Raw genomic sequence first — 26,096 nt, 5'->3', positions numbered from 1 at the left:
TTTGGATCCAAAAAGGCACTCCCTCTCTGCTTCCGATTAATATTCAGTCATTAGGATGCACAATTTACTTTGGATATCTCCCGCAGGTCTGTCTACATGCATGGCTTCTGTGTCCTTAATTTCTCCTTCCAGCTACTGCAACATACGCCGGATGTCGCGCAATATTTCGCCTCCCTTCACCATGCATAGCCCTCGGATCGTGACCTTAAATGCCTCCCATATGGTCCCTAAAGCCGGTTCTGAGTCTGTTCCTTTCAAAGAAATCAATGATTTGTTGCCTGATCTCTTCTCTAAAACATGTGTTCAAAAGGTGTCTATGCGATAATCACCATGATTGGTAAGAGGAGATGAGCACTGGGGGGCTCAGCTGCATCAGCATTGGGGAAAGGTCTGAGTATGTGCGAGCTAAATGCTCCATGCGGGTGAGCCACATCCCTAGGTGCCTGGAGAGTATCCAGTAGTCAATCCGGAACAAGCTAGCATGTACACTTGAATAGAACGTGTCCTCTCTACCCATTGGGTGCAATGTTCTCCATGTATCTAACAGTTGATGATCTTGTATGATACCCTTAAGGTGCTGTCCCGCTGCTACATGTTGTGTTGACTCACCTCTTGATCTGTGTTTGCTTGGATCTTTAAATTAAAATCTCCCCTCCAAATGAGGTGCTTGGAGCTGACAGTGATAATAGTGCCCAAACCCCAAAGTTTATCATATAACAAGGCGTCATTGGTGTTAGGGCTGTAACAATTAACCAGTGTAGCAGAGTGAGTCGCAATTGTCCCCCCACATTAGGCAGTAGCGCCCCTGCGGTTCCTGCTGAGAATCCCCATGGTGATATGGTGTCCCACTTTTGATCACAATGGCAGTGCCTCTGGAGTACGTGGAGGAAGATGCGTAACATGTGTGCGCTGCCCATCGCCCCGCAAATGTATTCACTCTACTGGGGTTTAGGTTCATCTCCTAACTACGCAATATGGATGTTGTGTCTATCCAAATAATTTAAGATAAGCCTGTGTTTACGAGGGTCTCCAAGCTCCCGCATGTTCCAGGACAGGAAGTTATACTGTGAGCTTCTAGTTTTCCTTGGCGCACTCATTGTGTCGTTGTGCGACATATGCAACTTTGATGTGAATGCGCATCTCTCGGTCTTTCGCTGAGTTGTGTATGTTATGTGTGATTGATATTCTAGTGCAATGCAAAGACAAAAACGTTTCCCCAGGTCCCTGTGTCCCCTCTCCCACACCACCGGCCCAATCCCGTTGGCGAATCCCCCCCCAGTAAATATGCACCCCCCCAAACAACGTGTGGCGCCTTTTATGACAAAACATTAAACAAGTAAAAAAAGAGAAAGCAACAAAAGAGAGCAGTAGAGAGCAGAAAAACATGACACCCATTCCGCAGTTCTACATATATACTAGTTCACTTGGGAATTGCTCGCTAGAGGTCCATGCTTCCGCGCTAGAGTTCCCGAGGGGGCCTGGGAGTGGAGGATTCGGTGTTATCTTCTAGGAGTCTTCGGCTCCTCGCAGAGTATTTTCTTTTATTCAGGGGTATTTCCTTTATCCCACAGCAACTGTGGTACATCAAAGTTGACTGCATTGTTGATAATGCTTACGGTCAATTCTACTGGATTCCTCACAGATATATATATATATATCTATCATAGTCTGTTGATACATGGTAGGCCTTAAGGTTAGGCATTCGATCGTTCAGCTTGCCGCCATCTCAAGTAGTGTTGGGTAGGTTTCCCTGAAAATTCTCGGTCAGTCATTCTCAGATAGCGGACTGGCAGGTTTCGAGCTCAGGTTCTCCTCGGCGCCAGATGATCACAGTCTCTGGTCTCTCCTCAAATAATCCTCAACCTGCTTGGGATTGTGGAAGACGTGGTGTTTGCCCTGCATTGTGATGCGTAGTTTAGCTGAATACAACATGGCGTTAGGAATATTTGCGTGCTGCAGTTTACTTTTCACTGGAAGATATTTTCTGCATGCTTCCTGCACTGCCATTGTGAAGTCAGGGTAGAAGGCTATGTCATTACCTTCATATGTGAGGGGCCCTCTCTCCTGAGCAAACTGCAGCACAGTGTCCTGATCCCGATAGTTTAGCAGCCGAGCTATAATGGGTCGAGGTGGTGCCCCTAGTGGGGGCCTTGCAGCCAAAAATCTATGTGCCCTTTCCACCACCAGCTGCTTGGGCAGGGCAGAGGCATCGAACAGTGTTGTGAGCATGTTCTCTACATAGTCCTCCATCTGACCCATTATGCGGAGGTTGTTTCTCCATGATCTTGCCTCCAAATCTTCGTTATTGGCTTCAATGTTGCGTAACAGGTGTTTCATTTGTTACAGTTGATCCCCCCGCTGTATAGAAGTGTCCTCCATATTGGATATGCGCTGTTCAGCTTCACTTAGACGCCCATCTCGTTTCTTTAACCTTTGAGTGACAAAGTCCATGCGCATATTCATGGCGTCCATTTTGGCTTCTATAGAGTTCAAGCTATACCGTAAGCCAGCAGTAATGAATGCATGTCGGAATCTTCTGGAGCGACTGTAATTGCGAACCTTCCGCCAGCTCTGTCGGAGATCTCCTGCCAGCCCTCGGGTTGTCTTGCGCGCTTCAGAATTCAGTTTGGGTTGCTTGCAGTCTGTTTGCCCCATTGCTGCAACCCGTATGGGTATAGCGGCTCAAGGTTGGGCGCCATGAGCTCAGTATTCCTGGTGAGTGTACAGTAGGGTCTGTTTCCCCCTTCCTGTCTTCGTACTTCTCTTTATCTTCTCTCTGGCACTACCATGCTGGCCTTTGCGGGGTAGCCCCCGCTTCTCCCTGCACTGTCACGTGGCTGGCAGCAGCTACGGCGAGGCATGCAGGAAGCACTATTTCACAAGATATTTTTTGCTAGTAAACGTTAGGAGGTGGGGCCTGTGACTGTCACCAAGGCCTTGTCGCTAACAGTTGAGTAATAAACCATCTAGGCTGTTAGCGGGGGCCAGTCGGGTCCGCACATTTTTTGTCTAGAAGGTTGCTGTGCCAGGAGTGCGGCCGCCCTGTTATTTAAGAAAAGTGGGGTAACCGTGTTGAGGGATATTTTAACTGTTTATAGGTCGCTTCGTGCCAATGTTTCTGATTTTCTGTCCATATTCTCTTTAATTTCCTGCACAATATCTGCATTCTAGATAGGGAGGGCTTGTAGGGGGCTCCACAGTCCGGGTCAGGCACAGAGGCGAGCAGGTCGCACCAAGGCCCGGCTAGGTCGCCTCCATGGGAGGCCCCGCCCGCACCAGACAACCACCACCGGCGCCGCCTTCCCCAGCTCCCGCTCTCTCGTCCTCTCCACCTGGCCAGGCGTGAACAAGTTGTGGCCCGTCTGCCTTACCGGGCTGCTCACAACGAGAGCTGTCATTCACCCAGCGGCCCGCACCGTGCCCTCGGCCTGTGTGTTGGCGCGGCGCAGTGCTTTGCAGCTTAAGCCGTCTCCCATGCTGTTCACCTTCAGTGAGTACCTTCCATGTCCTCGCCGGGTATGGGGAGAGACGGCCTGTCACAAGGCACGTCTCACCCACGCCGTTCAGCCTCCGCTACTCTTGGATCTCTAGTCGTTTATCAAGCTGTGCGTCCCGCCATTTTCCTATGTGGTGCAGCCTCCACAATTACGGTGTCCGTTACCCAGACTGCAGGACCAGTCTGTAACTTATTTTCAGCGCGTCGACGTATAGCTCTTAAAGCATAGCTAATCTGCCCCTCGTTGCTGCGGGGGAGTAGGATAATTGGCAGGTGATTGTCCCGGGCGACAGGAGCCTCATATTAGTGCGGCCATCTTGCTCGGCGGCTCTCTAGTGCCCAGCAAGTCCCAGATTTTGGTTGCATGTTTGCGTAGTGAGTGTGTGTTTGAGTAGCATGCATAGGAGTGAGTTTTGGGGTGTTGGTTTGCCATTGCGTGATGTGTTGTGTGGAAGAATTGTTGCGGCTGGGGTGTACGTGGGTGGTGTGGGTTGGTAGCTGCCAGTGAAGTGGCAGTGGGTGTAGATGAAATCTCTCACTGTGGTGTGCTGTGCTGAAGCTGTGGGGGAGAGGTGTGCTGGGTTGAACGAGCAGAAGAGCTCTGTGATATATCGCTGTTGGCAGTTGGGCAAGGATTTGTGGCGATGGGTGCAGTTCGGCTTGTCTTTGGCACACCTGCTGCACGTGTCCACTGTGCGGTAGAGCAGCGGCTGCCATTAAATAGGTCCTAGAATGGGGAGCGGAGGGGAGCGGTGGGCAGGGCTGTGCAGCAAAGCAGGAAGATGCGGTAGAGTAGGTAAAGAGCGGGGTAGGTGGGAAAAAAGCACAGGAGGGTGTTGTAGAACCAAAAGTGCGCAGAGGAGATCTGAAGAGAAACAAGCATTTGTAATGCAATAGGTCTCGCATTTGCAAGACTTTGAATTATTGGCATTGTAAATTACACTGCCTTTTATTTATGTGTTTTGAAAATCTGCAAATGGTGCGTAAACACTCACTTTTTGCTTATAGTCCTTGTTTACAAGAAACAAGGCTGGCAGTAAAAAAAATCACATTTGCTGGCAGCCTTGCTTTTTATAAGCAGGTACTATAAGTACAAAGTACGTGTTTACGCATCATTTGCAGGTTATTAAAAACATAAATAAATGGCAATAGACCAAACGCTCACAAATGTGAGACTTATTGCATTGCAAATACTCGTTGTTGGAAGTACTGAAGGGATTTTGGGTGTAACTAAAACTCTGCTTCTCCATGAGCTTCTGCCCTGCTACCTTCAGCTCCGATTAGTAGCATTAACAATGACGGCAAACTAAATAGAGGTACGTTCATAAAAGCACCAAAACAAACTCAATGTGCAGGTTTGAGTACAGCTGTATTACATGGGGAACTTAGCACATGGCGAATTGTCAACGAAAGAGGTGTAAAGAGGGAAAAAGACAAAGGCAAAGAAACACAATGGTAGGTAAAAAGGAACCCTAATCTCTGTGCACAGTCTGAGTTAATAGAGGGAATGACATGCAGCACGTGTTTTTACTTATTTCCTAAATACATAGGCAATGTGCCTAGGTGACAAGATTGGTGAACTATAAGCAAAAGGTATTGCATTAAAGCTACAGCAAAGCGAGCAAATCAGTAGTTGTTGGGACACTGTGCTATATTTGCCTGAGTAAGATGGATGGTTTAACAATGCAGGCATTGCAGTGTGAATATATTACATTGCAACGTAAAAGCAGAACACACATTTAACCTGAATTCCAAGTAACTGCAGCAGTAAAAAATAAACTGGGCCTTACCTCCTGTTGTTCCCCATACAAAACAGGCAGCAACCAGGGTGTATTCCCCCTCTCACCGGCATCCCTGCGTGACACTGTTCATGCGGTTGGAAAGCAGCCGACATGAGCAAAGTTCTACGTTTAGATTCCACCCTGACAAGCGCATTTATCAAGGTAATGGGAATTGATATAGTGCATGCCAGTTTTTAAGTGCGGCTGCGAGTGAAGCGGGCATTATGTTACTAAATAATAGTATTTGGCGGCCATACACATTATAGGTATTGCATGGCTGTGAATATTATAGGTATTGCATGGCTGTTAATAAAGAGGGCGCCATGTTAATAAATAAAAGTATTCTGTGTCCGTGCACATTATAGGTCTTGCGTGGCTATGAAAAATGCGGGTGCCACGTTAATAAATAAAAGTATTCGGCTGCCAGTAAAAGATAAACTGGGACTTACAGTGTGTTGTGCCCCAAACAAGCGGGCAGCAACGAGGGGGCATTCCCCCTCTCACTGGCGTCTCTGCGTGACACTGTTCATGTGGTTGGAAAGCAGCTGACATGAGCAAAGTTCTGTGTTTAGATTCCACCCTGACAAGCACATTTATCAAGTTAATGGAACTTGATATAGCGTATGCCAGTTTTTAAGTGCAGCTGCGAGTGAAGCGGGCATTATGTTTAGAAATATACGTTTTTGGCGGCCGTGCACATTATAGGTTTTGCGTGGCTGGGAATATTATAGTTATTGCGAGGCTCTGAATAAAGCAGGCACAATGTTCATAAATAAAAGTATTCTGCGGCCGTGTACATTATAGGTCTTGCGCTGATATGAATAATGTGGGCGCCATGTAAATAAACAAGGAGTCCCTAAACATGACATACCAACAGCCACATCGCAATGAAACTGTAGTTAGACGGTGCTGCTTTCGATAAAGACGGAAATGATGCATCGGACCAGCAACCAATAGGGAGGCTGGAAATCATAAATAAGCCAATTGCAAGCAGCAGCAGGCGGGATTACCCTCGCTATATGGATTACTAGAAGTCTCGAGAGACCGCGCATGCGCGCTGCCTATGCGAGACCTAAAAAGGGCTAAAAGCAAAAACTAGCTGAAGACAAGACCAAAACGGACAGGAAATGGAGAAAAAGGTCTGAAGTCTGAAAAAAGAGCAAAAACAGAAACTCGCTGAAACAGATGGAGTTGAGTATTAAATGGCTGAAAAGAACTAACGCAAAAAGCAGAAAACTGGGTGAAAGCGGAAGAGTTAAAGCAAAACAAGTATTTGTAATGCAATAGGTCACGCATTTACACTACTTTGAGCTATTGACATTCCAAATGACAATGCCTTTTATTTATTTTTTCGTTTTCAAAACCTAAATGTGGACTTGGCCCTTTTTTCAGTGTCATCTCTGAACTTTTTGCCTTCCTCCTGTATTTTTCCTGACCTTTTGTTGGCTGTTTTATGACTCTGGGCACTTTACCACTGCTGATCAGTGCTAAACTGCATATGCTCTCCCTATTGTAAATTGATGTATGGACTAGTGATTCCATGATTGGCTTGTTTGGTTTACTTGTCAGACCCTAGTACAGTGCACTGAGTGTGCCCAGGGCTTGTAAACCAAATGCTGCTGGTGGGCTAAGCGGTACAAAAGGGGGTGGTGATGGACGGAGCATCTGAACCAATCAAACACTCACACCCAGTCAACAGATCTGGGTTTAATCCATCACCGTTCTTTAGCCCACTCTGCCACCCCAGTTCAGACATGGCCATATGCAAATCAGTCTGACCCTGTACCTCTTGGGAACAGGTAAGTCTAGAGGAAATCCCTGGAATCTTATTAAGAAATAACGGTGTATAGGGGACAGGTATTATATTTTGTCCACAAAACCCCTAGTCCCATAGGCAAGGGATACAGCAGAAACCAAAGTATGACGTTTACAATCTTTTATTAAAAATAAAAACCTGGTATTAAAATTTCAGTAAAAGTCCATCAATTTTCTGAAAGTTTACAATTCTTTCGAAAAAATAATACAATGTCAACAAAGTAGATTGCAATTCATATTAATAAAATTTGGTTAAAAAGAACACATAAATCACATATTCTGAATTTAAAAAAGAAAATTACATACAGATTTAAAAATAAACATATGCAGCACAATAATATCAATAACAATAATGTCAATAACGCAAGATATACAGAACAAAACCCCAATTCTACTGCTGGCTCGAATGTTGTATCTACTGATCTGTGGGATCCAATAGCCTTACTTAGTTTGCATTAATCTACCACAATTGCTAAATTAGCATACAGTTGGTATCTTCTAGGCTTTATTGGATTCGCATTCTTTTCCGGACGCCCAGGGATTTCCTTACTTGGTCTTACAGTACCCTGTTTCCTGGAACACGAGGGGTCTTCTCTCTTTCCTTAACCTCATGGGAACAGTCCAGCCCGAACTGCCAAGCAATGCCTTCCCTGGACTGGAAAAAAGCTTCCTAGGACCGGTTTCTGGCATTTCAGCCGTCTTCAGCCAGGCTTGCTTGAATCCAGTGGCAAAGTGAGCAAGGGACTCACGTCTGAGCATATCCTGCCAACTCATGGCGAACAAAGCAGTTCAAAAGGGGGTGGTGATGGTTATGGTCCATCACCACCCCCTTTTGGTGGGCTTGCAGCACTGGTTGTGCCACCCACAGAAGCAGCCTGTGAAGTGTCTCTCAGGTCTGCCATTGCAGAGCCTGTGTGCAGTCTGGTACAGCCATGTCGACTGGGCAAGTGCACCCACTTGCCAGTCCCTAAACCTTCCCTTTTCTGCATATTTGTCACCCCTATGGTAGGCCCAAGGGCAGGGTGCATTGTAGGTAAAAGGTAGGACAAGCCCAAATGTGTGTGGCATGTCCTAATAGTGAATTACAGCCATTTTCGTTTTTTCACTATTGCAAGGCTATCTGTTCCCCATAGGCCAGAATGGGCAGTTTGATTATTACATCTTATAATCCTAACTGACTCAGGGAACTAGGTAGAAATTCAGGTTTAGTATGCCTGAACTCAGAATCATTAAATGCATCTTTTAGTGAAGTTGATTTTAACATTCTGTGTTTGAAAATACCACTTTTAGAAAGTAGGTGTTTTCTTGTCTAACTATCCAAGCCTGCCTCTGCTAGGTTGTGTATTCCTTGTCTGGAGTTTGAGTGACAGGGGCTGGGGGATTCCAGGAGACAGGGTGAGTCAGCCCAGTGCTGAAAAGAGAAATCTGCATCTAGATGTGAGGGAAAAACTGAGCAAGCAGGATTTATTTATCAAACAACCAGGTCTTGATGCCCCTCCTGAACATAGAATAGTTCTCCTCCTTGCGGAGGTGTAGGGGCAGTGCATTCCAGAGGGTGGGTCCTAAAAGAGAGAAGGACCTCCCACCCATTCGGGCTAGCTTGAACCTAGGAACACAGAAATTTGCTGCTGAGAGTGAACGCAGATTTCGTTTGGGAAAATAAGGGCAGGCCAATGCTTGAAGATATTTAGGCGCTGTGCCGGCTTTAATCCTGAACATGTAGCTCAGGGCTTTGAACCTGATCCGGTTCTCAACCCTGAACCAATGTAGGTCCCTCAGGTATCTTGATACGCTGATGGTTTTGGGGATCTTGCAAGTCCTATAAAAAGAAGTGGGGGGACTGATAGTATGCAAATGACCTCATCACGTCACGTGCTAAACGTGTCCCGGTGTCTGAAATTTACACCGGGACACGTTCAGCATATTTCTGTGGGTACCAGCTTCTTGGCAGGGGGACCGCGTGTGAAAAGAGTGGGGGGAGGCCGTCCACCCGCGTGGACCCCCGACTAGAGCCCTGGCTGCTAAGCTCCCACTGTCACAGATATGCCCCTCCCATCTTCACTCTCCCAACAGTGTTTAAAGTGTTCATTGTGCAGTATTAGTCTTCGTCTCTATAACATGTGTTTATTTTTCAGTTTTGTATAGCGCAAACTTGGCCTAGGGCACTTTAGCGCTTTAAATGATATTACAATACGCAAGGTTAGATTAATTTCTTGTGTGTTAGGCCGGGGGAGATTGATTTGAGCAGAATCACAGAATATTGATGAGCCGACGCCGGGACTCTAACCTGGTTCACTAGTTCCAAAGGTAGCAAACCTGGCCGTTAGACCACAGCTCCTCTCCATTACCCAATGGATACTGCAATGTGTGTTTCACATTTGAGAAACATATAGCAATAGGCAAGTGATGTAGAATTTTGAAAAAAAAACACATCCCTTCAAGTAGACCTGTACTCTGGAGCTGCAGACGGAACCGGATTATGTTCAGGGGGAATTGGAGCGAATGGCTGTGGCCGGGGCCCTGGCAGGGATGTGTCTACCAGCAATGGTAGCTGATGGGGACAGCGGTCAAAAACACTTTGCTGTCCAGCCACAAGGTGGCAGATATGCCTTATAACTGGTCACCTGGGACTATTAGCTAGGCGTGGTATAAAAACTGCGTGTAGGTAAGACTTGGGCATAAATTACCAAGGTAAGTAGTGATCGATGCCACACACACTTGACACTTACCATGACATTAACTTCCCAGCAAATACACTGTGTATACCTCTTAAACAAACACACACACCTATTATCTGCATCACTTCACAAGTCCTATAAAAAGAAGTGGGGGGACTGACGATATGCAAATGACCACATGACGTCAAGTGCTGAACGTGTCCCGGTGTCTGAAAATTACACCGGGACACGTTCAGCATATTTCTGTGGGGCCCAGCTTCTTGGCAGGGAGGACGGCATCCACCCTGTGAAAAGAGTGGGGGGACGCCGTGTACCTGCATGTACCCCTGACTAGAGCCCTGATCTGCATGAAGTGGCACACTGACGGGGGGGACGCAAAGCGAAAGCAACAGAAGGCAATTAACTGAAAATGTCAAGCGGCCTTAAGTGAGCAATCTGAATGTTGTTGATGTGGGGCAGAGGAAGGTTATGTTATGTTATGTTATGTTAAAAGCACTTTTATAGCGCAACGGCTGCCCCAGCCAAGGGGCGTCCCGGCGCTTACAAGAGTAACAAACACAACACAGCAGCTACGGAAAAAATGAACTACCAGAAGGCTAAACTAAACGAGAAAGAAGATGGGTTTTAATGGCCTTCCTGAACTGCAGGAGCTCATCCATTTCACGAATATGGAGCGGAAGGGAGTTCCAGAGTTTTGCAGCCAGTACCCTGAAGGACCGACCGCCGGCTCTACATAGCCTGAACCGAGGGACAATTAGCAGATTCTGTCCCAGAGATCTCAAATTTCGGGCAGGGACATAGGGCACCAGGAGATTCAAAAGATTCTGAGGGGAAGCCAGCTTGAGGATCTTAAAAGAGAGGCACCGAGTCTTGAAATGGATCCTTTGTGCCACAGGCAACCAGTGTAGCGAGCGGATGGTGCTGTCCGCCGAGCAGAATCTAGGTAGGCCCACCAGAGCTCTGGCTGCGGCGTTCTGGACGCATTGCAACCGAGTGATCTCTGCCTGATTGGCTCCCAATAGGAGCGAGCTGGCATAATCAAGCCGAGATAAAATGGAGGCCTGTATTACTAGCTGCCTAGTGGGAGGATCAAAAAACCTCAGAATAGGTCTTAACCCACGCAGGATGCCAAAGCAGGTGGCCGCCACTTTTTAGTATGTCCATAAAAGCTAAGGGCAGGGTCCAACCAAACCCCCAAGTTTTTTAGCTCCAGGACAGGAGTGGGAGTCGCACCCAACTCCGGGGGCCACCATATGTCACCCCAAAGGTCAGCCTGCTTGCCCACAACCATGACCTCAGTTTTTTTAGCGTTCAACTGGAGACAGTTGGTATTCATCCAGCTGGCCACTGCAGAGAGTCCATTCCGGAATCTGGGGGCATCAAGGTCGGAGTTACCACTTAGGACGACCGCCATCTGAGTGTGGTCAGCATAGGAGACCATAGTAATGCCCCATTGCTTGACGATACCAGCCAGCGGCCTCACATACAGATTGAATAGTGTGGGACTCAACGACTATCCCTGCGGCACACCCAGCTGCAACGGATGGGACTTGGACTCAAATGGTGGGGTGACTACTTTAACCCCTTCCACGCTCATGACGAGCTGGGCTCGTCATGCAGTAGCCTCCTCGCACGCTCATGACGAGCCCAGCTCGTCATAAACCAATGAGGATCACGAAATCCCAGCACAGCAGGGGAATTCCCATAGCATCCAAGAGGTTAAAGGTCCGGTCAGCAAGAAAAGATCTGAACCACTCAAGTGCCGTGCCTGACACACCTGCCTCACCAAGACGTTGAAGTAAGATCCTGTGAGAGACCGTGTCGAACGCGGCGCTGAGATCCAACAGGATCAGCGCCGCGGTCTGGCCAGAGTCAATCACGGACCGAAGATATTCGGTCATAGAGAGCTGTGCGGTCTCCGTGCTGTGACCAGCACGGAAACCGTTCTGGGATGGATCCAGAATACCAGCCCTGGCGAGATGTTCAGACAGCACCCCATTTACAAAGGCCTCCGTGATTTTAGCAGGCCAAGGAAGGATTGAAATCGGGCGGTAACTCTCAAGTTTGGATGGGTCCAAGGTGGCTTTCTTGAGTATAGGTGTCACCACGGCCTATTTCCATTTAATAGGAACGACCCCAGAAGAAAGGGAAAGATTAATAAGGTGGCGCAAAGGGGGAAGACAGAGGTCTGCTGAGTCTTTAAACTGAACTGGACGTAGAGGGTCAGTAGGGGAACCAGATTTTACCTTACTGACCAACATAAAAAACGTCTCGGAAGATAAATTAGGAAGGGAAACAAGGGTATGGGCACCGGTCGGAAAAGGAATAGTGGGCTCAGCAACCGGTTCAGTACTTGGAAAAAGCGCGGTAAATAGCTAGGACCTTTTCAATAAAAAACAAGGCCAGATCTTCACAGTGGGATGCTGAACAAATCTCTGTCACCGCGGCTCTGTTGGCTGTCAGGTCCTTAAGGACCTTAAAAATAAGTTTGGACGGGTTGGAGCTGTTACTAAATTCCTGAGCATAGTAGGCAGCGCGGGCTCTACAAACTGCTCTATGATAAATTTTGACATTCGCCAGATAAAGCTTCTTCTTCTCAGCGTCATAGAGTTTCCGCCAGTCCCTCTCTGCCACTTTGCAAGCTTTTTTTAGCGGCAGCAGGGAACTGTCATACCATGGGCTGGAAGTTTTAGAGCGCTGTTTGGTCCAGACAACAGGAATCAATGCGTCCAAGGCCCGAGAGACCCATTCAGAATAGTAATTGTAACCAGACTCGTCAAGAAGGGGGCCCAGAGGATTAAGCTCCAAAAGTTGATGAAAATCCTCCAGATTAAGTTTCCTCCAATGACGCTTAAGCACAGCTCTGTGCACGGGCATGAAGAGATGCTCTCCAATCTGGATTGCTATTTTGACAAAAAAATGATCGGTCCACGCAACCGGACAGGGACTGGCCACTTTGACCCCAGACAAGTTGGTGAATAGAGGATCAAGAGTATGGCCCGCCACGTGGGTGGGGGAAGTGACCAGTTGGATGAGCTGTAGCGCCTCCAGATCAGCCAGAGTGCTGCTAATAGCTGGGATGTGGCTACAGTCAAAATGGAGATTAAGATCTCCAATTATAGTAAAATTAGCACAGCCTATTGCTAAGGAGCTGATACACTCCGGGAGAGCCTTTCTAAAAGTAATATCGCACCCAGGAGGGCGATAGATAAGAAGGCCAGAGAAAGTGAAATTGTGGCTAAAGGAAATTTTAAAGGAAGCACTTTCGCAGCCTGCCAGGTCTACAGTCTTCCATACACAAGGGTAAATGGATTTCACAGCCATCGCAATACCGCCACCCCTGGTAACCCGATTTAAGAGTAAAGATGGAATACTCGGGTGGGGGGGAGAGCAAGATTGACGACTGTCATATCCATATCTTGAAGCCATGTTTCAGTCATAAAAAACACATCTGGTGCCTTGTCTTTTAAAAGATCGTAGACTTCTGAATAATGTTTCCGGAGAGACCATATGTTAAGATTCCAGATGGTAATATCTCGAAGAGCGGAAGGTCTGAGGCGGGGAGAAATATCCGAAGGAGAGCCCACCACGGCAGCGGACAAAGAAGGGGCATCAAGCGACCAATTGTCGCAGGCACCAGCGAATGGGCCACACAAAGGGCTAACTGATCCATACGAACAAACAGGGACCGATCGCCTAATCTCCAGTAACTCCTCCCTAGTATAACCACAGGGTGTAGACATTACCCAATGTCTGACATGAAAAGAATGGAACCCCGCCAGCCGCCTCCTTAACGCTGACGGGCGCAGACGGGCAGGACTCTGGCACGACTCAGGCGCAGCGAGGGCGCACCCACTGCGCGATACCGCTGCGCGTATGAGGACTGGTTTAAGTAGGGCCACCACGTGTGCTCCGCCCCACTAGGACGCTCAAGATGGCGCCCAAAAAGCCTCACTACCCCTCCCAAGATGGCGCCCAAACTACAATCGAAGCTAAGCCCCCAGAACTGGACCCGCTAAAGCAGCGGTGAAGGGTCCTTTTATGTGCAGGTAAGGTGGAAGACAAAGCAGCTACTTCCTATGCGCAGTGGGCTGCAGGGGGCTGAGCATAGAGCCAGCCGCGCCCAGGCTCCAGTGTCCTCCCTGGCCTCGGCCATGTTCGGTGCTGGGAAAGCAGTGGCACTGCTGTATCTGGTGGGTCCCCTGGGCGGGCGCACCCGGGAATGTTAAGCAGCGGCACAGCTGTGTCACAGATGGGAGGAGGCCGTGCCTTTCGCTGGAGTGTGGCGCTGTTTACAGAGACAAAACAGAGCAAGCAGTGCATGCTCACTGCCGCTATGGGCTCGACCCAAATGCAAAAGCATTTACAATGCAAAAGGACTTGCATTCACACAAGACCTATTGCATTGCCTCACGGACAAAGGGTGGGAGCACGGACAACGGAGTTAGGGAGGGTTGAGAAGGGGGCGAGAAGGCATGGACAAAGTAGTGCTCACAGTCTAAATAACACGTACCGTACTGTGTAACACTCAAAGTAAAGGGGCCAGTAGCCATGAGAGTGTACAAATGACGACATAGCCATAATAAGGAGGGACTAACAAGCCTCATAATCAATCAGATGGCAGAATTGACGAAAATCAATGACACGAGACAATTAAAAACATGGGCGGATAGTGGGCGGAGCTTCCACAGGGTTCCACTCCATACTCCATTGATGCATGCCTTGCAAAGCGAGCAGCGCATGCGCGCTGCCGCTATGGACTCGACATAAAATGGGCTGCAAAGAGCTTAAGCTAAAGCAGAAACTGTGTGAAAGGCAAAAGAGATCACGTGAAAAATGGCTTGCGAAAAGAAAATAAATAGCTCGAGAAGTGAAAAGGGGAAAAAGCAGCTTAAGAGGAGATGCAAGAGTAAGAAAGAGAGCTAAGGAGACGAGGCAGCAAAGCCTGCTTCAGTAGGACCTTAGACTGGTCGATGGACCGGTCACCGGTAAAAGGCAAGGGCCTGGGCTGATGCACCTGTTACTATTTGGGTATTATTAGCAAAATAAACTGCCCTAAATTTAACCTGAGAGCTCTCAACCTATTGAGTAAAATATGTTCAGAACAGAGCAGCAAGCTTGTGTTGGACCTGCGGGAGATGAGTAAAGGTATACTATTTAAATATTAAAAGTAGTTGATCTCACGCATTGACAAGATTCACATAACATTTATTTGAAGTGCCTGATCTAGAAATACTTTTTTCTGAACGTGGTAAATTATCTGTGATACGTTTTTTTCTATGGCAGCAGTTATTTTTCATTGAACACCTTCCATTCATTGATCATAGAATTGCGCCCATTCACTGAGTCTACAATTTTTAGAAATGCTAGTGTGGGATTTTTATTTTTGCTGTACCGTAGAAACTTAAGCAGTGCAAATAATTGTGTTAATGTTCAGATTATGTTCTTAGGAAGAATAGTTTCTGTGCTTCAAGTGTTTGGTAACATATTTATTTCTTTCACATTAGATAACTACTATTTTTGAAATAGCAGGAAACGTGTCTACATAACATCCATGAAAGATCATACTCTGATTGTCTTCATGCCAAAATGATCACCATAGCCTAAATAAAATCCGCTTTTTCTATCTTTTTCAACAGCTGCAATTGGCTTCCTCACAGTATCCAGTGTCATCACTATGTCCGCCCCCTTTTTGCTAGGAAAAGTGATTGACGTAATTTATCTCAACCCTGCTGAAGATGTGACTGCCAACTTGACCAACCTCTGTACATTGCTCAGTGGAGTGTTCTTGTGTGGTGCTGCAGCCAATGGTTTCCGTGTCTACCTCATGCAAACCTCAGGTGAAAGAGTGCTACTACTGTCTTATTCACTGTTTCAAAAATATAACATCTTAGGAAATCTTTCTACAAATACTTTTGGATTACTGTTATCTATGTGTTATTTATGCAAGGTTTATGTCATGATTGCACATTGAGAATCTGTTTGAAAACATTTTTTTCCAGCAGCACAAAAGGTGTGAGGAAGGATGGGCTTACAGTTTCCTTCTATAAAGTGGTTGTATATATTGTGGTTTCAAGGATTTTGTACAAAGGAGCATAAATGATAGAAAGCCCTGCTGAAGTTCAGCATGGTCTAAACGAAACGCGTTCGCTGTAATATATGCAGAAGTTTACATTGCAAAATCTCACAATGTGCTTTTCTTGAATATAAGGTATGTCAAAAACTTTAACACTGGGTTTAATCCATCATTATTTTGCGAGACCCACAAAATACCGATGGATTAAGCCAGATCTGTGACTGGGGGTGAATGTTTTGCCATTGTGCAATATTCCGTCCATCATCTTGTGTGTTTTGCTGTTCACCCTATGTGGGAAGGGTATGCCCAGACGTGGGTCCCGTGCTCACTAAGCCACTGGAGTCAAGCTATCCTGGCTGAAGACGGCTGATTGCCAGAAACTGGTCCTAGGATGCTTGATTCCGGTCCAGGGAAGACCTGTGGGAAGGTTATGCCCAGACGTGGGTCCTATGCTCACTAAGCCACTGGAGTCAAGCTATCCTGGTTGAAGATGGCTGATAGCCAGAAACCGGTCCTAGGATGCTTGATTCCGGTCCAGGGAAGACATGGCTTGGCAGTTCGGGCTGGACTGTTCCCATGAGGCACAGGGTCAAGACTGATTTGCATATGGCCAGGTCTGAACTGGGGTGGCTTGGTGAGCAAAATAACGATGGATTAAACCCAGATTTGTGACTGGCGTGAATGTTTTGCCATTGTGCAACATTCCGTCCATCATCTTGTGTGTTTTACGGAAGGAGGAGACCGCATGCCAAGGTCAGGCGAGGTGGCGAGACCACTGGCATCCCCTTCCTCCGAAGTCTGTGTGTTTTATCTCCTCCTTCCCTGGCAAATGTTGCGTGGGGCGGCTGAGGCTCTCCACCTCAAACTCCCTACAGTGGCCGTCAGGACTAACTTCCTGACTGAAGTGCTTCAACCGGTGGCAACCTCTTCGGAGCCCTTGCTGCCTTTTAATGATGCGCTGTCTGATGTTCTTTTTGGCACTTGCTCCAGGCCCAACATAGGGGCTCCTGTGGACAGGAACGTGGCCCGACGTCATCGCCTGACTCCTGGCGACCCCCTCTTTCTCTCCCAACACCCCACCCCTGAGAGCTTGGTTCTCCAAGCCTCTGCATCCCAGAGCGCATTCCCTTCCGCACCTCCGGAGAGGGAATCCAAGAAGCTGGAGCAGCTTGGCAAGAAGCTGTTTTCATCTGCCAGTTTAGGGCTGCGGTCGGTGAACACCGCATGCCTCTTGGGCCGTTACTCCCACTCTGTGTAGGACACGGCAGCACAGGTGCTGCCCAACTGTCCGGAAGAGGCCCAGACAGTACTCGCCCAAGCTATTGCTGCTGGGAGGGATGCAGCTAACTTCACCATCCGTTGTGTGCTTGACACCGCCGACTTGCTGGGCAGGGCCATTTCCACGACGGTGGCGCTTCGGCACCACTCCTGGCTGAGAACAACTGGCTTTTCGGGGGATGTCCAGAACACCTTGATGGACATGCCCTTTGATGGCATTCTCCTTTTTAGCAACAAAGCGGTTAGTGCCTTGGAGCGCTTTAAGGACTCACGGGCTACGCCAAGTCCTTGGGCCTCTCAGCCACTCGGCCTCATCCGCCTTCTGCTTTCTGCTCCTTTCGTGGCCACGGAAGGGGTGCCCCAACACGTTCATTCCAGAGGCACAGGCCGGCACAGCAACAACCTCAGCGCGGACGTGGGAACCGCCAAAGTGGTTTTGGGGGCTAGTGGACGGGTCAGCCACCTCCACCCCGCAGCATCCACTACAAAGCCTTCCTAGTCCGACCTTTCATGCCCATCAAACGCCATGTGGCGGCAGAATACGCCATCATCTCCCCCACTGTTGCAACATCACTTTGGAAAGGTGAGTGCTGCAGATAGTCCGAAGGGGCTACTCGCTCCCCTTCAAGACTACCCCTCCAGCCATGCCACCTCGGTACCACCGCATGTCGGGGGACCATCTTGCGCTTCTTCAGCAGGAAGTCACGGCCCTCTTGGCCAAGGGGGCCATCAAGCGCGTTCCTGGGCCAGAAGTAGGTCTTGGTTGCTATTCCCACTACTTTCTGGTCCTCAAGAAGGACAAGGGCTTGCGTGCTATCTTGGACATCAGGGATGTCATCAGAAGGGGAAGTTCAAGATGTTGACGCTTGCTCAGGTCTTGTCTGCTCTCAACCCTGGAGACTGGATGGTAGCATTGGACTAGCAGGAATCTTATTTCCACATCCCCGTCCTGCCGGCCCACCGGCATTACCTGCGGTTCCCATTAGGCCATGAGCATGTTCAGTTTACCTTGCTCCCCTTCGGCCTTACCAGCGCCCCTCAGGTGCTCACGAAAGTGATGGCGGTGGTCGTAACTCATCTGCGGAGATTGGGGGTTCCAGTCTTCCCCTATCTTGACGACTGGTTGTTGAAGGTGGGCTCGCCCCAGGCAGTCGTCTCCCACCTCCAGACTACGGCCAACCTCCTGCATTTGCTGTGGTTTTCCATCAACGTGCCGAAGTTGCACCTGATTCCCTCTCAGAGAAGCTCCTCTTCATCGGAGCAGTTCTGGACTCGGCGCAGTTTCGGGTTTATCCTCCCGAGTAGCGAGTCCAGGATATTCAAGCTATGACTCCGATCTTTCAGCCTCTATCCCGGGTTTCGGTCCTGATGACCCTTCGGCTACTGGGCCTGATGGCCTCCTGCATCCTGCTGGTGGATCATGCCAGTTGGCATATGCGGGCTCTGCAGTGGCACCTGAAGCTCGAGTGGGCACAGCATCAGGGCAACCTGTCCGATCACGTCCAGATCTCGGAGGGCACTGCACGACAATTGCAGTGGTGGCTCACGAATCGTGATTGGGTCAATGGCAGATCCTTCTCCCTTCTCCAAACAGAGCACACAGTGGTGACGGACGCATCCCTCCTGGGATGGGGCGGCCACATGGGAGAGGTAGAGATCAGAGGCCTCTGGTCTCTGGCGGAGTCCCGACTCCATATCAATCTTCTGTAGCTTCAGGCGATCCGACTTGCACTGAAGGCATTCCTTTCCTCTGTCATGGGGAGAGTAGTGCAGGTATTCACAGACAACACCACTGCCATGTGGTACTGCAACAAACCAAGTGGGGTGGGGCCGTGGACCCTATGTCAGGAGGCTCTGCGCCTCTTGACATTGCTGGAACATCTGGGCATTTCCCTGGTGGTTCAACAACTGGCAGGTTCTCTGAACGACAGGGCGGACAGACTTAGCTGCTAGTGCCTGATGGATCACGAATGGCGTCTGAACTTAGACGTGGCGTAAGGTCTCTTTCAGCAGTGGGGAGCGCCTTGATTAGATCTATTCGCCACCGAAGAGAACGCGCAATGTCATCAGTTCTGCACGTTGGAATTTCCAAGGCGGCACTCGCTAGGGGACGCTTTTTGTCACGAGTGTAGTTGTGGTCTACTATACGCCTTTCCGCCTATACCACTTCTACCCAGAGTGCTAAAGAAGATCAAGAGCGGCTGGGCCCAAGTCATTCTTGAGGCTCTGGACTGGGCTCGAAGCGTATGGTATCCCGAGCTACTCGGCATGGCAATTGATTCCCCTACTCAGTCTGCCTCTAAGGGAGGATCTTCTGTCGCAGCAGCAGGGGAGGGTCCTCCACCCAAACCTGTTCAGCCTCCACCTCCTTGCGTGGAGATTGAGTGGCAGCAGTTGGTGTCTTTTGACCTGCCTCCCGAAGTTTGTGATGTCATCTTGGCAGCCAGGCGTCCCTTGACTAAAACAGTATACGGCTGCAGGTCAAATACATTTTTGGCATGGTGCACAGCAAAGGCTGTGGATCCCCTTTCTGCCCCTCTTTCAGAGGTCCTCCTATTTCTACTTTCTTTGGCCCAGCAGGGCTCTGCTCTGGGCACTATCAAGGGCTATCTCTCGGCCATTTCAGCCTTTTTACGGCTTCCAGATCAGCCTTCTCTTTTCAAGTCCCCTGTTGTAAATAGATTCTTAAAAGGCATCACTCATCTTTTACCTCCTGTTCCTTTCATAATGCCTCAGTGGAAATTGAACCTGGTTCTGACTAATCTGATGTGTGCTCCCTTTGAGCCACTTCACAACTGTCCTCTTTGTCTTCTCACTCTAAATACTGCTTTCCTGGTGGCCATCACCTCTGCCAGAAGAGTGAGTGAGCTCCAGGCTCTTTCTTCTAAGCCTCCATTTCTCTTAGCCCATCCGGACAAAGTTGTTCTGCGGACTCGTCCTTCTTTTCTGCCAAAGGTTTTCACTGCCTTTCACATCGGGCAGACCATCACTTTGCCCACCTTCTTTCTGCCTCTGCATCCCTCAAAGAGGAAGAGAGGCTCCACCGTCTGGACCCAAAAAATGCGCTCTCTTTCTATCTGAACCTCACACAACAGTTCCAGGTGGATGACCAACTCTTGATTGGCTACGTGGGCGCCAAGAAAGGTCGGGCTGTACACAAGCAGACCATCTCTCGATGGGTCATTCTGTGCATTAAGGCTTGTTATTCCTTGGATAAAAAGGGGCATCCGTTAGGGCTACGCGCTCATTCTACCAGTGGGATGGCAGCCACTACTGCTTTGAAACGGGGAGTTCCCTTGCATGACATCTGTCAGGCAGCTACGTGGGCTTCGCTGCACATGTTTACCAAGCATTACTGCCTGGACAGCCAAGTCCGGAGAGACAGCTTCTTTGGCTGTTCTGTCCTCCGGGATTTTCTGGTGTGATCTTGGTTCGCAGACCCGGGGTTGGTATTGCTGGGGTATTTATTCTAAGGTAAGGAATCTATTACTACGCGTTTCTTTCAGATGCACAAGTTACTTTGCTTCGGTAGCGATATATCTGTAAGAAACATTAGCAGTGACAGATTCCTTACCACCCTACCCATCCTCCCTGTTCTGCGAACTGACTATTAGGGTTAAGGTCATACCTTTCAGGGCCCTAGTTTCATGGCACCAGTGGTCAGTGGCTGTGCGTTCCCAGCGTGGAAAGTCGTGTACAGAACTGATGTCAGCACGCGTGGGCGTGTCTAAGTAGCACCAGCGACATCATCCCTGCGCCAACAATGTCATCCCGGCGCCAACGACGCACGCGGAGCTGCACGACGACACCTACCGACGCACAGGGGTACTGCTGGCGAAAAACTTTCCGTATCCAGTTTGAAACCTAGGGTAATTCTAAGATAAGGAATCTATCACTACTAATGTTTCTTACAGATATATAGTTACCGAAGGCAAGTAACGTGTGCGTCAGTGCACTTGATGTAATTTAGACCGCAGACATGTTGGCAGTTTGCAGTTCCTAATGCAGTTGCAAGCTAGTAGGTCTAACACAGCCTGTAGTGCTGGCTGCCCCCCCATAGAGTCTACTACCAGTTGCTGTGCTCCATTGTGTTTTTCCAACTTCCACCCTCTCCCAATTGGACTTGGTGCCTGTTGACGTCTCTTGCTTATAGTGCCATGATAATACAGACGTTTGGTATGTTTCTTTAGACAGTCCCTGCAAGGAGTAAGTTGATGACTGTCTCTCTCACCCTTATTTGCGCAGAATAGGTGATATCTCAAGTCATTCACATTATGAACCGAAGATTTTGATGCATACAGTAAGCATGAGAATCGCTCCACGTTGTCAATTAGTTCTTCAGAGGGATCCCATTCGTCCCTGAGCTGAGAAAATGTTTCCTTTGTATGTCTGTAGGCTGACAGGATTTTTTATGTTCTTACTTTTCCTTTTCCCACAGATGCGCTTACTGTGTTACATCCGGTAAACGTGTGGAGACATATCATAGCTCGACTAACATTCTCACAAAAAGTTGAAGCTATTTTCCCGATGTCAAGGACTCGCATGTATATTTTAATACCACATTTAAGAAACAATTGGCCATGATGCTGTCATTGAACCCCAAACACGTAATAAGCACATTTGTGTTATCTGAGCTTATTACTGCCTCATAACCCTCATTGGCAGTGTGTGCAGCATGCAGCAACAAACAACCATCTGCTTCTTCATGTGTACTGATGAGATCAGGCACTTCGTGACTCCCTTCAGATGTGATTTTGTACTATTTATATTCACAGTTCCTGAACAGTGTTTTATTCTCAGGTTTTACAAAATAATCTGGTTTCCTTCATTCGTTAACAAGAAATGCAATGAGTTGTTTTATTCCTTACCTGGCTTTTTTCCTCCACTGTCTGACAATCTGGGAAGGTGAGATGCTCTGTAACTGTTGCCCAAGTTCTTTCCCTATGATTGTCCTTTCGCTGTTCTTAATAGACATCTTAATGTTTGTATCAAACACCGTATCCATTCTTTGACTCCTATTTCCTTCCCCCAAAGCCATGGACTAGACCAGCATAGCCACCTCACCAAAGTTTGATTCCTCTCGTTTTACTCTCTCAATAAGAACCATACCATCAATCAGCGTGGCTGAATTTCCAGGTATTTCCCTTAGAAGGGGTAACGTTTTCTGCAAGTATATTGCTAACAGCTTTGTTTGTCTTTCTCAACAGACCTTCTTGAGTTGTTAAAGCCATGGTAAAGGTCCTAAGGGATGAGAGAGTATATCCGCCTTTTTGAAGGTTCTTTTTCAGTGCTGTCACACCGATTTGACCAAATAGTGCTTTGTCTTCTTTCCTGATCATGGTCCTGCCATTGCTGTTCACTGCCTTCTTCTTGGACATGTTAGTGAAGGTTTTTAGTTTGTTCATTTTCATTGGGTCATGAAACGTCTTAATAGGTGGATTATTCTTAAATCGCTCAAGTTTGAAGTCTGTACTGCACTGTTCACCTATTTCATGCCCATCCATTATTTCGGATACTATGTCTTACAATGCCTTTTTTCCACGTAGAGACTAACGAGATCACGTGGCCCTACACATGGGTTTATCCAGCTTTGAACCAGACTAACAGCTCTCGTAACCGTATCTTCCTCTTTTTCAATCTGTGACTTATGTAGGTCTCCCTGGGTGAGATCTGATCTGTTGTTATGAGCCATTTTCTTTATCTGACCCAAAAAGGTGCTTATGTGTTCAGGCCTCATATAATATCTTTGCACAGTACCCGCCTTGAGGTTGAACTTGTCGTACCACCTGGAGTCTGTGTGTCTTTGTTGACTGTTATCTCTATCGCTTGATTGACTGGAATTTGTCCCAATGGATTAACACCAGACAGTTGAACTGAAAAGTATCCGTTGATGAAGTTGTGGTGTATCTTTGCATGTTTCACTGCAAGTAATGTAATTTCGGCATAGTATATGGGGAGGTATCTAGTGTAGTTCATCCTGTACGAGGCGAAACATCTTCGGAGGATCTTATAGTGTATGGCGGTGAGATGTAAATGCCAATTTTCGTCTTGAACAGCTCACAGCAGAGCCAGCAAGACATTTTCACAATATCCACATACAAAATCCAAAATACAGAGAGATCTCCATTGTCATAACAAAGATGTTCCAGGAATACATGCCAAAGCTGTTTTACTTCGGCAAAGGCAACATTCTGCAAGAGGTTGTCTAATCTCTGTTGGAATAGGTCTTTTGCAAAGTCATTAGCATACTCAATGAAGGAGTAGACTACAGAATGTTATCTTCGTAATTCTTCTCCACCCAGGGTATAAATTCAAACCAAGCAAGTCTCAACATAGCTTCTTACACGCACTTGTGTACTCAAACTGCACGATTGTACATAGAACCTTCTAGTACTGATGAAATTGATTCTTCTGCTATCATGTCTGCTTCAGTGCAAAGGTCTCAAAGGCCAGTGTCTTGTAAGCGTTTTGGAATACAATTCTCTTTCTAATATGATTCTTGGTTCATTCGTTTATTCCCTACATTCCTCTGCCTGTCATGAGGGTTTCAAGCCTTTCAGTGAGAGTCGTCATAAATAATACCTCTTTTTTTAGGAATAATCACAGTTCTAATGTTGTGAAATGTTTCCTCATATGTCTCATCATTCATATCTTTGTAGTGATCATCAGTTTGAATGCTAGTTCCATGATCTTTCTCCTTTGCTTTAACCCTTGTGTATTTCCTATAACAAGAAGCATTATTATTATTATTTATTATTAATGGAGTTTTGTTAAGCGCATGCTACCCGGAGGCCTCGTAGCGCTACATTGTTTGAGTCATGAGAAGTCAAAGAGCCAGATTAAGTGAAAAGAAGCGTTTTCAGTTCCTTACGGAACTTCAACAGATTAGGCTCGCCACGGAGGGTGTCAGGCAGGGAGTTCCAGGCTTTCGCGGCATTCCAGGAGAAGGAACGTCCACCCCATCTTGCCCGTTTAGTTCTGTTAACGGTAGCCAGGAAAGCTGAACTGGATCTCAGGCTTCGTTTAGGGAGATAAGGGTTTGCAAGGGAGCAAACCATGGCTGGGCCAGTTTTCCACATGGCTTTGTGCATAATGCACATGGATTTGAACACAACTCTGGCCTTGATGGGCAGCCAGTGCAGTTTCTTTAATGCTGCTGTGCCTGAATCTCGTCGGCCCAGGTTTAGGAGAAGGCGAGCCGCTGCATTCTGTGTAGTCTGCAGTTTTCTGGTGGTAGAGATAGGGGCTCCTAAGTATAATGAGTTTCCGTAGTCCAAACGGGACAGGATAATGGCTTGCACCATGATTCTTCGTGCCTGGAAGGGAAGAAGAGGCAGCACCTTCCTGAGCATCCGCATCAGGCCGAAGCAGGTGACGGATAGGGTAGTAGCTTGTTGCTTAAAGTCCAACTTGGAATCCAGCCACATGCCCAGACTCTTTATTTGGGTCTTGGGTTGGGGTGGGGTCCCCATACTGGGGGGCCAATCGAGCATAAGGCTCGGAGTTGGTGAGTTACCCAGAATCATAAGCTCAGTTTTCTCACCATTGAGCTTTAGGTGTGAGAAGGTCATCCAATGATTTATTGCTACCAAGCAGTTCATAAGATTGGGGGGAGAGGTATTAGGCTGGTTCATGGATACCACTAATTGTGTGTCGTCGGCATAGGTCACGATATCTAGGCCGAACGAACGCACAATGTCTGCCAGAGGTTGTAGGTATACATTAAATAAGGTAGGGCTCAGAGACGAGCCCTGTGGTACACCTTGCTCAAGGGGCCAGATTTTTGAGTGGGCATCGTTCTCGACTACCTCGAAGGAACGGTCCTCCAGAAAAGATTGGATCCATGTTAAGGCCTTCCCTGTAATTCCTATGTGACGTAGGCGGTCAAGGAGGATGCTAGTATTGACGGTATCGAAGGCGGCACTGAGATCAAGCAACATGATTGCAACAGTGCCGCCTTGATCCATCTGTTTCCTAGCCATCTCCGTCACAGTCAGAAGGGCCGTTTCTGTACCTAGTTTTGGACGGAAACCTGCTTGGGAGTCGTGGAGCAGGAGGTTATGTTCCAGGTATTGAGTGACGGAGGTGATGAGTAGGATTTTGCTGAAGAGGCTAGAAGACTGGGCAACTGATTTTAACATCTTAACTAGAGTCCAATATGGCTTTCGCAAAGGCCTGGGTACACTGGACCAATGCGTAAATCTGGACCTTTTAATTAGTAAATATACTGTGGCTAAAAGTGGCAATCTCTTTTTATGTTTTGCTGATTTGAGCAGCGCTTTTGACTTGGTTAACCATAATATTTTATGGGAGGTTCTGCTCGATGCAGGGGCACCAAGGGAAATAGTCTATTTTTTAGCCAGACTGTACGAAAAACTTTCATGCAAAGTCCGCTATGGGACCCTTGGTGAATGTACCCCGTTTTTTAGAGTGTCTCGGGGTATACGCCAGGGTTGTGTTTTAGCTCCGCTTCTATTTTCCCTATTTATTAATGGTGTCGACCGAACCCTGATTGACATCCCAGCAGATGCCCCCCTGATTGGTGGTAAACCTGTTCCGCTGTTACTTTATGCGGATGACGCTGTTCTTCTATCTCGAACACAGATGGGCTTACAACGTCTAATTGATAATTTCATGCAGTTCATCCAAGCTAGGCGGCTTTGTGTAAATAAAGCAAAGACGTATGTAATGTCATGTGGTCAGGCAACCAAGCAGGTAAAACATACCTTTTTCCTAGATAAGACAAAGTTGACCTATGTTAAATCCTTTTGCTATCTGGGAATAACATATAATAATAGTGGGTCCTGGAACGAGGAATTTGATTCTGTAAAATTAAGGATGCTACGGTCTACTAGTAGCATATTTCGCTTTGCCTCCAAACTTGGCTCACGAAGTATCTTTGATATGATGAACATTTACAATGTATGTTGTGTTTCCTCTGCTCTGTATGGGGCAGGGGTGTGGGGACACTG

The 26,096-nt window shown here is 47.6% G+C and overlaps 1 protein-coding gene across 2 annotated transcripts in view; it reads left to right on the top strand.

The window, feature by feature from the left end:
• Window positions 1–26,096, top strand: part of ABCB10 (ATP binding cassette subfamily B member 10) — an 878,274-nt gene that overhangs the window by 56,033 nt on the left and 796,145 nt on the right. For both annotated transcript variants that reach the window (XM_078648832.1, XM_078648833.1), the window contains exon 2: window positions 15,410–15,610. In XM_078648832.1, coding sequence (XP_078504958.1) covers window positions 15,410–15,610 — 201 coding nt within the window. The remainder of the gene's footprint in view (window positions 1–15,409; window positions 15,611–26,096) is intronic.

This window comes from Lissotriton helveticus, chromosome 6 (genome assembly GCF_964261635.1).
Source record: "Lissotriton helveticus chromosome 6, aLisHel1.1, whole genome shotgun sequence".
In the NCBI taxonomy this organism is placed as follows: domain Eukaryota; kingdom Metazoa; phylum Chordata; class Amphibia; order Caudata; family Salamandridae; genus Lissotriton; species Lissotriton helveticus.
This window is presented reverse-complemented; position numbering and strand designations above follow the sequence as displayed.